At 39.3% G+C, this 12846-nt stretch overlaps 1 protein-coding gene across 1 annotated transcript in view; it reads right to left on the reverse strand.

Moving 5' to 3' along the window:
- The window catches only part of cacna1bb (calcium channel, voltage-dependent, N type, alpha 1B subunit, b), a 216873-nt gene that overhangs the window by 93717 nt on the left and 110310 nt on the right, over nucleotides 1-12846 (reverse strand). Inside the window, exons 9-15 of the mRNA XM_041969681.1 lie at nucleotides 10529-10632; nucleotides 8579-8694; nucleotides 8418-8474; nucleotides 3024-3113; nucleotides 1875-2093; nucleotides 1663-1775; nucleotides 1402-1514 (exon numbers count right to left, since the gene is read on the reverse strand). Of these exons, the coding sequence (XP_041825615.1) occupies nucleotides 1402-1514; nucleotides 1663-1775; nucleotides 1875-2093; nucleotides 3024-3113; nucleotides 8418-8474; nucleotides 8579-8694; nucleotides 10529-10632 (812 nt within the window). The remainder of the gene's footprint in view (nucleotides 1-1401; nucleotides 1515-1662; nucleotides 1776-1874; nucleotides 2094-3023; nucleotides 3114-8417; nucleotides 8475-8578; nucleotides 8695-10528; nucleotides 10633-12846) is intronic.

The following is a 12846-nucleotide window of genomic DNA, read 5'->3' on the forward strand; positions in this document are numbered from 1 at the left end:
TTTTCCACTACGTCTTCGGCAGTTTTATGAAACATGAAATGTTTTGATGAACTATTGGCTGAAGAATATCACATTTTCTTCATAAATAGTCTTAGTACTAAGGTGTATTTTTTTATTTTTACAAATAATCACTGTAAATTATTGTAAACTATAGAAGTATACACAATATACATTCACCAGCCACTTTATTATGTACACCTTGAAAGTACCATGTTGGACCCTGTGCTTCCTCCAGAACTGTCTTCATTCTTGGTGTTAGAGATTCAACAAGGTGCTGTAAACATTCTCAGAGATTTTGCTCCATATTGACATGACAGCATCACACAGTTGCTGCAGGTTTGTCGGCTGCATCCATGATGAGAATCTCCCATTACACCACATCCCAAAGCTGCTCTACTGGACTGAGATCTGGTGGCTGTGGAGGCCGTTGGACTCCAGTGAACTCATTGTCATTTTCAAGAAAGCAGGTGGAGATGATCTGAGCTTTGTGACATGGTGCATTATCCTGCTGGAAGTAGCATCAGAAGATGCTCCACTGTGGTCATAAAGGGATGGACATGGTCAGCAACAATACTCAGGTAGGCTGTGGTGGTTAAACCAGGTGCTAAGGGGCCCAGAGTGTAAAATATCCCCCACACTATTACACCACCAGCAGCCTGAACCGTTGATCCAAGGCAGGATGGATCCATGCTTTCATGTTGTTTCCACCCAATTCTGAGCCTACCATTTGAATGTGGAGCTGAAATGGAGACTCATCCAACCAAACAACGTTTCTCCATCTTCTATTGTCCAGTTCTGGTGAGTCTGTGGGAATTTTAGCCTCAGTTTCCTGTTCTTAGCTGACAGGAGGCACCCGGTGTGGTAGCCCATCTGCTTCAAGGTTGGACATGTTGTGTGTTCAGAGATGCTATTCTGCAGACCTTGGTTGGAACCTGTTCTTATTTGACTTCCTGTTGCCTTTCTATCATCTCCAACCAGTCTGCTCATTCTCCTCTGACCTTTGACATCAACCAGACATTCTGGTCCAGACAACTGTTGCTCACTGGACATTTTCTCTTCTTCAGACCATTCTCTGTAAACCCTAGAGATGGTTGTGTGTGAAAATCCTAGTAGATCAGCAGTTTTTGAAATTCTCATGCCACGCTAAAGTCACTTAAATCCTCTTTCTTGCTCATTCTGATGCTCAGTTTGAACTTCAGCAAGTCCTCTTGACCATTTCTACATGAATAAATGTGTTGAGTTCCTGCGTTGTGTTAACAAGCAGTTGATGTGATGTACCGCATATAATAATGTGGCTGGTGAGTACATGCAAAAGACAATAAAACAAGGCTTTAGCAGTGGAAGCTTCATTATATATTATTACTATATTTACTATTGTAGTATCTGTTTAAGTAAACTTACTTGGTGACTTTGAAAATCCTTAAAAGTCTCAATGCCCTCAACACACTGATACCAAATGATGCTCCTGGTTTAATCATGTCCCAGATCACCTCAAAAATACTGCCCACGATCACCTGGAGACAAGTACAAGGATATAGTTAAAATATGCTGTATTTCATTTTAAAGGAACAAGCTGTTCAGAAAGATTAAATTAGCCACATTTCTTTCAAATTTATTTATAGTCCAAAAAAACAAGAGGGGCTTTGTTTAACAATAACTTACCCCAAAATCAAAGCAGTTAAAGGAGGAGTGGAAGTAATTTCTTACTCCAAGGCCGTACATTTTCAACGTCATCTCGGTCAAAAACAAACCCAGAAAGACAAACTCTGCCGTGTCTGGTAGTGAGATGGACAGATTAACCAAACAAATAACATGCAAAGTCTCAGAACATCAACAAACATGATCATGCATATGCATCCGCAAACGTTACTTACAGAGAGCTGTCGTGAGCCAGTCGGGTTGGTTATAGTGAACTATGGCCACACACAGTGTGTTGAGGCCCACCAGGCACAGAACAATCCAGTAGAAGCTCTGAGCTTTTACCATACGGCGAATGAAGAAGCGAATCCTCTTTTCTTTGCGACGGAAGTAAGAGGAGTTGTCCATCTTCCCGCTTTTCACGCTGGCCCGACCAAACGGAGAGCCGGGAGGAACTAAAAACGATGAAGAAAAGAGACTTTGCAGATCACATACTATGCAACCTTATTTGTTAAATCTTTACAAAAGAAATAAGAATGAAAATAAATGTGTGGCAAAGAGGAAACTAAAAAAGCAACAATGGCACACAGATCCTCTAGACCAGGGAACATCAGTCTTTGTCTTCGAGGGCCGGTGTCCTGCAGGTTTTCAAAGTCTCGCTGCTGCAAAACACACATGACTCAAATCAACAGGTAATTAGCTTGACATCAATCTCTGCACAATTCTGAGTCTAACTCAGGTGTGTTAAGCAGCGAAACTGTGAAAACCTGCAGGACACTTGTCCTCGAGGACCCAGACTGAGAATCCCTGCTCTGCACACTCATAATTTACCTGCAGCTTCTCATTAAAAAATGTGCAACTCATACCAACCAACTGTGAGCATGGTGTGTGAAACGAGTGAGATGAAAGACGGAGCCTGACATCTATTCCCTGAGCACTTCGTTTTATGGAAAACAGACATTAGATGAGGCTGCAAAACTGACAGCAACAAAAGGGTTTTGATTACCACACTAATGCTTGTTTCCAACCCACACGCAAGCAATTATATGTTGTTTCTGTGAGAGTATAAATTCCATTAACATTAAAAAGAAAAGTCGAACATGCTGCAGGTAACGCTCCTGCTATTTTAGCTTCACAGTCTAATTAGAAAAGTTAATTATACTCTTTCTCCTTCAAGGTGATGTGTCTCAGCAGCCAGGAGAAAAGTCTTTAGGTTGCTGGTTCAAAGTGCAGAGTTAGCTTCTATAATCCACATATAGACCTTTAGCCCCATACTTTATGGTGTTAAGCTGAAGTCAGATCATGACCCACTCCTTTAATAAGCGGCGGCCAGAGAGTCAGGGGACAGCTTGACCTGCTGGTGAATAAAAAGATGAAAAATTTACCAACAGTGGTCATGTCAGCAAAAGGGTCCTCCCCCTCCTCAGCGCCGATTAGGTCATTTTTACCCTTCTTGATTTTGCCTCGCTTCAGGACTGTAAAGAAAAACCAGAAATACCAGAAAATTATATATAAGACATTATAATGATAACTCAATGAACAACTGTTTGGCAGAACTGCCTTAATGATAAATCATTAATGATCCTAGAGCCACATCAAATGGCAAATGGCAAGAAAACAAAGAGTTTTCTTCTTCAATGAAGAGTTGCAGGATTTGTAGGCTTGTGTGTGTGAGGGATGTGCTAATTTGAAACTATGAATAGAGGTCATCAATCACATTTCTCATTTGGAGATTTTCTACCCTCTTGTTTGAAGTCAGCCTTGAATTGAAAAACTGCCAGCACTACATGAATGCCATCGTCACATGACTACCTCCGAGTTGCCTGGCTGGTTTGCTCGTTAATGAGATCGACAACCCTGAATCTCTGCTCCAGAAAGCTGCTTGCAGGCAGAACCAGGGTGGAAACCCAAATGCTGCTTTAAAAGAGGAGGGACCCTCTAAGCCAGATTTCTCTCCCCCACTCTGCTTCAAACTGTTCCCCAAAAATGTTAATTCATTTTAAAAAAGATGAAACAGTCCACCATTGCCTTTAACCTTGTAATAACATCATATGAAGCCTTTTTTTTTTCAAATGAATAACCATTTGGATAAACTCTGGAGGCAACAATTTTGGGTAAAGTGTCATGGCTGCGAGTATCCTGTTGTACCTTAAATATGTAATAGTATGGAGCATGGACAAGTTTTAAAGCTTTTATATTCCTACACAAGATAAAAGCTTGAAACTGTAACAGCAAGTACAGGTACAAATCAAATCTACAAAACAGATTAATTACGCAAGTCTGAAAATACAAGTCAGTTTTACAAGTACTGAATATTTTTCCCACATTTTACACACATACTCAAGAACCAGTCACATTTTTCTAATCCCTAACCGATCAGAGAGAGAGCTGAGCGAGGCCAGTGTCAAAGCTTCCTAAAGATAAGTCGGTTCATGGGCAAATAAAACATTTAAGAGCCTATTAGCTAATAGCAGAGACATGTTTTTCCATTTACAGAAAGAGGAATTTCCTTAAGGAGCTATGAGTGTCATGCTGGCCGTGGTCAGATGGTCGCGGAATTTTTCCACACACCGTAAAGTTTTGCTGTGGACACAAAGAATCTCAGCCCCCCGCTGTCTGTGATTGGTTAGGGATTAGAGAAATTTGATTGGTTCTTGAGTAGGTGTGTAAAATGTGGGACAAATGTGTACTTGTAAAACTTATATGTGTTTTCAGACTTGTATAATATGACTTAATATTTAGTTGTATTTTCTGACTTGCAGAATTAATCAGTATTTGTAAATTGTGATTTGTACCTGTACTTGTTGTTACAGTTTTAAATAGAAAGATAAAAGTTACAAAACTTATGTCCCCTATAGATCCATATATTGAATCATGGCTTTTCCCACAAGGGTCGCAGTCCTGCAGGTTTTCAGTGTGTCCCTGCTACAACACACCTGACTCAAATTAATTAGTAATTTTGCAGAACTTCTGTTCTGTTCTGATCTGTTGGATCACTAGTACATTTAATTGTACATTTTTTTTTATTATTTGTTCTGTGAATAACCTGATTAATGAAGAAAAAGAAAACAATTCTTTAAGGACTGCAGCAACCTTCAAGACATTAGTTGGTATTCCTGTATTTTTAAATATGAAATTCCTGGAAATGAATGTTTAATATTAAGATTGTTAGAAAGATTTTCTGCAATGGATTGTCTTTTTTTTTTTTTTTTTTTAGCTTTTTACCATTTGGAAAGCTGTTGGGGAAGCTTGCATATTTTATTTTATTTTTTTAAGTTTTAAAGTATGTCCTTCTTTCATCTCTTAACATAATACCCAACTTCTTGAAAGTTATTATTAAAAGATCATCTTCTTGGATTCAGGAGGAGCAGTGTGGTTTTTGTCCTGGTTGTGGATGGATGGATGGATGGGTGGAGCTATGACTGACACTTTGCTCCATCCCGTCAATCATCTGACAGCCAAGCCTAATTTCTGCTCCAACAACACCGCTGTATACTCAGATGTTTAAATCCTCCATTTGAAACTAATTGAAAACACAAGGCCGCTGGCTTGTGGTACTTTGCTGCAGTCATCTGCAGGAATGCGTTCACACTGCATGTCCATTTCCTGGCAAATGCATAACAGTGTGTGTGTGTGTGTGCGTGCATGTGCTGGGGAGCATGGCATGTTAAATTGAGTTTAGCAAATCCAATCAGAGCGTGGCTGTAAATCTCACTGATTAACCCCTGCCTTCACACCAGGCCTTGAGGACTGACATCACGGCCAAGACAGACAGAAACAAAGAACTGAATTACAACATGCTGCTCCTGCAGTGAGGACCACATTTAGCCCTGGCTAATTGATGATTGAACTCATAAATGGGCTGCCAAACAGCCAATTCTGCTTTTGTGCGGTAGGACTTAAAGTAAAGGCGAGGAGATGGACATTTTCCACACTTTATACAACATACTGTGGTCAAGTTTGGGGGAAAACTTTTAAAATAAATCTTTTTAATACAAAAGAAAGTCATTAGAATATTAACTACTGAACCCTAAAGTTAAACAACTAATCTATTATTCATTCAATTACACATCTGTTGTGTTTTGTACTTGTCTCCATAGGAGAAACCAATAAACTATTGTCATCTCATCTCTCATTCCATTTATAGAACTCCTGACCCTGACAATTTATAGGTGAGAGTGCAGCAGAAAACATTTTACATGTGATTCTCAAACTAGTGATCACTTGCATGAAAATCCACAGATTAGTGCCTTTTCCCATCCCCCTCTTTCCTCTCAATAAGAGTTTGTGGCCAAATGAAACACTAGCAAAGCACTGAAAGTGGAGTTTATTATGTACGAGCACGTTCAAAGCTAAGCACATCAAAATGCTGGCGAGTTAAAGCTTTGGCTGTATCTGTGTTCTGAAAAGAGTCAGAAATATTTTATAATTGTACAACCCCAGGTCTAAAAAGCGTCGGGTGCTGTGTAAAGTGTAAATAAAACAGAATGGACCGATTAGCAAATCTCATAAAACCATATTTTTTTCCCAAAAGAACATAAACAACATATCAGCTGTTGAAATTTAGACATTTTACTATGTTTTGGAAAGTAATAGGTATGAATCAAACAACTGGAGTAATTGAACAACTAACTGGTTAATTTCGCAACAGGTTGGTGACATGACTGGATATAAAAGGGGGCATTTCAGAAAGGCAGAGTCTCTCTGATGTAAAGATGAAGAAGTTATCCAATCTACAACAAACTTTGTCCAACAATTGTGGAAAAGTTGGAAAAATATACATATGTTTTTGAAAATCCCACCATATACAGTGTACAATATCATTAGAAGATTCAGAAAATCAAGAGGAATCTCTGTGCGCTTGAGACAAGGTTGAGGATAAAAATTGGATTCTGGCGATCTTGCGGCCCTCAGACACCTCTGCATAAAAAAAAAATAAAAATAAAAATAAAAAAACACTACTCTACTGGAAATCACTGCATGGGCCCAGGAAGACTTCCAGAAATCACTATCTATGAACACAGTTCACTATAAAATCCACAAATGTAGGTTAAAGTTCTACTATGCAAAGAAGAAGCCAGATATGAACACATTCCAGAAACTTTTTTCTCTAGGTCAAAGCTCATTTGAAGTGTTCAGATGCCACGTCCTGCAGACATGGCTTCATGGAAAGGGAGCATCCAGCTTGTTATCAGTGGACAGGTGAAAAGCTGCATCTCTTATGGGATGGGGCTGCATTAATGTCTATGGGCGTGGGCAGCTTCCACATCTGTGATGCTCCATCAATGCTGAAAAGTACATGGAGGTTTTAGAGCAACATCTGCTCCCATCCAGACAACGTCTCTTTCAGGGAAGGCCTTGCAGATTTCAGCAAGACGATGCTGAACCACATCCTGCATCCATCACAGCAGCATGGCTTCACAGGAGAAGAGTGCACATGCTGAACTGGCCTGCCTTCAGTCCAGACCTTTCACCAACAGAGAACATCTGGAGCATCATAAAAGCAGAAATCTAACAACCAAGGTCCAGGACTGTAGAGCAGCTAGAATGCTGCATCAGAATGGGACAACATTCCTCTCCTAAAACTCCAGCAACTCCAGATGTTTCCAGACAGTTGTTAAGAGAGGAAGATGTACGACGGTAAACATTGTTCCAACTTTTTAAAGATGTGTTGCTGCCACTAAATTAAAAATGGGCTAAAAATTTCCATGAAATAGGAAAATGTCTCATTTCCAACATCTGATATGTTGTTTATGTTCTGTTGGGAATAAAATATGGGTTTATAAAATTTGCAGATTATTGCATTCTGTTTTCTATTTACATGTTCACAGTGTCCCAACTTTCTGGGAATTGCAGTTGTTCAGCTTAATGAATATTTATTGCAAACTTCACATTTGCACTGTGGACTGACATATTGTAGCTGTTACACACTGAGCTGTGAGACGGGGCTGAGTATTCAGGCTGTTCAGCTCTGATGGATCTTACTTTTATCAACGGTCCCTGTGCTGAACTGCAACTCACTGCATAGTGTACTTCTGTGTACATGAAGTAGATGGTGGAAACCAAGCCATGTGTAAAGAGAACAATGGCAGCATCATTCTGTGGGGATTCTTTTCTGTGACAGGAGCCGAGGGATTAGTCAGGATGAAGAGAATGATGGACATAGACAAACATGACCAAGCCTTGTATGAATCTTTCTAGAGTTGTCAGTATCTTGGGGTGGAGCAAAGGTTGGCAATATGGGACCTAAAACCAGAGCAGCAACTTGACAGAAACCTAAAAATACCTGTGCATTGACATTTCAGTCCAACCTGGATGAGCTTTTAAAAATATGCTAGGAAAAGGGGACAAATTGTGCCAAGACTGTAAAATCTTTTCCAGAGAAAAATTTAGGCTCATTTTAGTCTCCAAAATGTGTTTTTGCCGGTCCCTGTGGAGCATTGTGAGTGGAATGATGAGTCTTGTCTTTAATGTAAGGTCACCAGTCTTTATGTTGTTTAGTTTTCTTGAAGATACTCATCCATATCTGAGTCAGAGGATGTTGTTCACAGGTAAAACACAGACAGCAAATCATATTCATGGCTGATAATTTTGGAATGATTTATGCACAACATTTAAGCTCTGCAAAATCATTCTTTAGGTGGAAGTGATGATGAACTGTACCTCTCTGTGCCTGGTTTACCATCGGCCTCCTGTGGTGATGGACCATGGTAAAGCAGGCAACAGATTCTCAGCTCTGCTTTCACCTGAAAGATTTTGTTTCCTCTTGTACCACGCACCATCCAGTGGGGACTTCTCCTCAGCAATCTCATCCTCCTCCTCCAGCAACACCTCCTCTATAATAGAAGAGAGAGAAAGGGGAAGAAAGAGGGACTTTCTATCAATTTGTCATATTTTTTAACACATCACACACCCACTCTGTTTCAGAGATGAGCCTAACCTGCTTTGCAGATCCACTCCAAGTACCCGGTAAGTTCCCTCTCAATCTGCTGCTGCCGACGAAGCTTCAGGAACTCCTGCCTCTTCTCCACACGCTCTCGCTCTTTGGCAAATTCTCTGTTGAGATTTTTTTCATATGGAAAAGAAGTAGAAATTACATTGACATTTAATCACATACGGTGGTCTTATATTTTTATTTTCATTTACATTATTAGCCACTAACAGAGGACACAACCGAAATAGACATGGGTAACGTAAAAGTTCAAGCATTTGTTGGATGGATTTTTGATTATTTAATGGTATATGAAAGTTGGGCAGTTATTGAGGGTAAACAGCAAAAAGCGAACATCGGTATACTCTACGACATATTTCTGAAATTTCCAGTGGATGAGAAAAGAAACTCACTTCAGTAGACAGTAATGTCTAATTTAGAGGACCTTAGGAAAGTTCCCATTCCATTCCAAACAGTTTGTCCAAAGGATTACATTCAGCTGTAGATGCTATAAAGTTGAGCTTTGAGAACGAGGGACCAGAAAATGCTAATCCAATCACCTAAAGAACATTATCCGCACAGTGAAGCATGGTGGTGGTAGCATCATGGAGTGGGAATGGTTGGTCTTTGCATAGTTCTGCGCAGTATTTACATTGGGGCAATAAATACTTAGACACACTCAGGATTATTTTTATTTTATTTTTTGTTTGTTTCACCTTTTTTCTTACAATCCTCACAGAAAACAAAAAATGGACATTTTTTTTCTTTTTTTTTATTATCATTAAATGTTGTAATATTAAACTGGTCAGCGGTTAATGGTGAAACAGCAGGAAAATTTAATTGGTGCACATTTGTAACAGGATATTTTTGTGGATGGGAAAAGAAAAACCACATGGCACTGATTATAGCTTAGATGCACTTTTACACAGCAATGTCAGTGGACTGTAATGTAAAAAGTAAGGCTATATGTTTATTAAACTTTGGATTTATCAAAGGACAGGACTTAGCCAGAATACTTATTTTATGGTGAGAATCTCCCTTTTGAAAGCATGAAACCAAGCATGGTTTCAGCACGATGTGGGACAGAGGGTCCATGGCATTTTAGTATTTATATTAAGGTCCCCAAGAAAATAGGTTGGGAACCAACGTGAGCAAAACAAAGATCAAAGTGGATTTAGCTTGACAAAGTTTAGGCAAAGTGTGCAAAGCCTAAAAAAAAATGAAAAAGTCTCTCCTCCATCTGTGTCTCTTTCTCATGACTTCCAGACCAAGGTTCCACAAACAAACATTTGCTTTCAAGGTTTGTAGAGGCCAGCGGCTCTGAGTCACAGCAGGTGAGAAGAGGCTCTTTGTGACCGCGGACACAATGAGACTGACAGAGATCAGATCCAGAGACACAAAGGACCAGATGATTAAAGCCACACAGCGAAGCCTTTTCATGACATAAGAGGACGTTAAGGGAAAAGCAATGAGAAGAATAAAAGAAGAAGGACGAGTGTTAGATGATAGAGAGGTGAATAACCTGCTCATTTATTCACTTCACCCTCAATTTAGTGATTTCTAACAAGTCATGAGGCCTTGCTCCCACACTGCAAGTTGGTTTTAACTCAAGCGTCCACCAAAGATTTTCTCAAGAGTTTCTAATCTTCCTTTTCCTCAGATATTACTCAGTCTTATTTCTGCTTGTTTGTTTGCAGATTCCCACAAAAAAAATAACCTTCACTCATTAATCTACAGCTGATTGCTGTAAACATGCTCCCATGCAGTTTTTACCGTGTTTATAAAGAGAAAAATACAGACAAGTTGTTGGTAATGAAGCATGCTTTACTCCTTTTTTTTACTGTTTTGGTTGGGAAACTCAACACAAGCAACTTCTATGATAATTACATTTGCTTTGTAGTCAGATTATTCCATGTAATATGATCCAAGGATTTGCATGCCTTTAATGAGAGGACTTACCCTGAAAGGACACCCAGCACCAGATTGAGCATGAAAAAGGAGCCGATGATGATGAGCGGGATGAAGTACAGCCAGTTCCACGTGTTTCCAACCACATCATTGGTCTGTAAACACAGAAAACACAGAGGGAATACACTTTAAAAACTAATATAGCATTTAGTTCTCGGTGTATCATTCTGAGATACAAATTCTGTACAGTGATTTTTGTTAAAGTAAATGGTGGAAGTATGGAAACATGTCCTTGTAGTATTATTTGCTTGCTTTGATATTAACATTCTGCAAATGCTGAATGGGTGACGTTTAGTTTTGAATCAATCTGCATGAATTGGCTCTTTTCCAATAAAAAGCATTTTTCACTGCCTGTTCTGACTAAAAGAAAACTTTTTTTTTTACCAACTTTTCTCATTAGAAATAGACTGAAAATGCTTCAGTTTTAAACAACTGTCATCTCAGTGAATTGTTTCAGTCCTCTATCGCTCCAAAACAGAAACACTTAGTTCAAATCCCAAACAAAACAGTGGGATAATTCAGGCTTCCCGTACAAGTTATTAAGGTTTTGGAGTCATTTAATGACACTTTACATACAAATACACCAGTGAAAAGTTTGGACACAGTTAACCTCTGGATTTAATGGGAACGTGTGTCAAAACCTTTCTGGTACTGTGCATCATTTTGGAGGAAAAAAAAATGCCTTGGTTTTCTGGTTTAATCGAACTAATGTAAAACTGTTTTATGGCTTTGTGCAGTGCAATCATTGCTATATTTTTGCCACAGAGACACTGTTTTCTACAGCATTACTAAATGCTGAAGACCAGATTTCTCATTGGTTCAGGGTGGGCAGATAAAACATTAGAAATGGAAACTTGATTTTAATTTTAAAACTGATGGTAACATTAACAAGAAAAACCAGCAGATGGCTAAATTCTACAAACTGAAGTTCCTGCAATCTTGCAGGAACACCCAAAACATCCCACCTGCAAACCAATGGAATGCCAAAGGGTTAACTAAGGCTTTTGGTGCAGATGTGCAATATTTCGTCATCGATGTCAATGTAACAGAGCATGGTATACCTGCCCTGGCCACATTACACAAATATTACTTCTTCAGTCCTTCAGAAGGTTACAAGAAGGTAAAAGTAACCCATGTCTAAACCCAAAACACTAAAGGGTTGTGAATTGAATTTAAAACAAACCAAGAACTGAGGAGCTAAATTTAGAGCGGGAGATTCTCATCATGGATGTCCAGCCGATAAATCTGCAGCAACCACGTGATGCTACCATGTTAATATGGAGCAAAATTTCTGAGCAATGTTTGCAACACCTTGTTGAATCTGTGCCACCAAGAATTAAGACAGTTCTGCAAGAACAGTCTTTTGCTTTAGTTGTTTAACATAAAAACACACAAAAAAACCGTGATCGATAGTTAGCTAGGGATGCTTTGTTCTATTTTTAATGTTTAGACAGCTTTGCTAACTTTCAGTAAGAATCACATTGTGTATAAAATGACCTTTATTCATTCTTCATCCTTACAAACATCCGGCTCTTGTTGCTCTGCCACCTAGAGGTGCACTGCATTTCCTTCGTGTCACTAGAAATAAGCCAAAAGCTGCCACCAAGCTCAAATCGCAATTAATGATGAGCCCTGTGTTTTTACTGCTGCTGTCATATTTATCTCATTGTTTGGTTCAGTTTGCTGACAACCAGTTGAAAGAGACCAAAAAGAAAAACCTCCCACTCAATCATAATGATGCTTCATGTAAATAAACAGTTTGCATGTCAACTTTACAAGGTGACAATTCAAAATGTAGCTTGCTGTTATTTATTTAATAGGTTAAAAAAAAAGTGATGACTTTTGTTAATTTTATGAGGCTGATTTTCACTTGTTTTGGCTCAAAATTCAACTGTTTATTCAGTGCATTGATTGTGCTTTGGGCATCCTGATGTAGGGAGTCAGCACCCTCCATGTCGGAGAGTGCTCCTACACAGTGGTCTATTAGCAGGGGGGGGGCAAACCTGACGACTAAAGGGACACATGAAACACACTGACATTTTGCGGGTACGGCCACATGATGGTTGTAGTTCTGATGGTTCGAAGTGGCTGAATCAGTGGGCTGGAGATCCATCACATGAACCCAAGAATGTAAGACGAACACACAGAAATGTGCAGCAAAACACCCTCTGCTGACAGAGAAGCAACCGCCCACTTATGCAGGATAAATGCCTGAAAGGAGCTTTGCTGTTTTTCTTGGCATCAGCTTTTTTTCCCTTTATTTCAAGCATTTCATCACTGTCTCATCACTCCATCTTCTCATGTCTCCC

This window comes from Melanotaenia boesemani, chromosome 19 (assembly GCF_017639745.1).
Source record: "Melanotaenia boesemani isolate fMelBoe1 chromosome 19, fMelBoe1.pri, whole genome shotgun sequence".
Lineage (NCBI taxonomy): Eukaryota > Metazoa > Chordata > Actinopteri > Atheriniformes > Melanotaeniidae > Melanotaenia > Melanotaenia boesemani.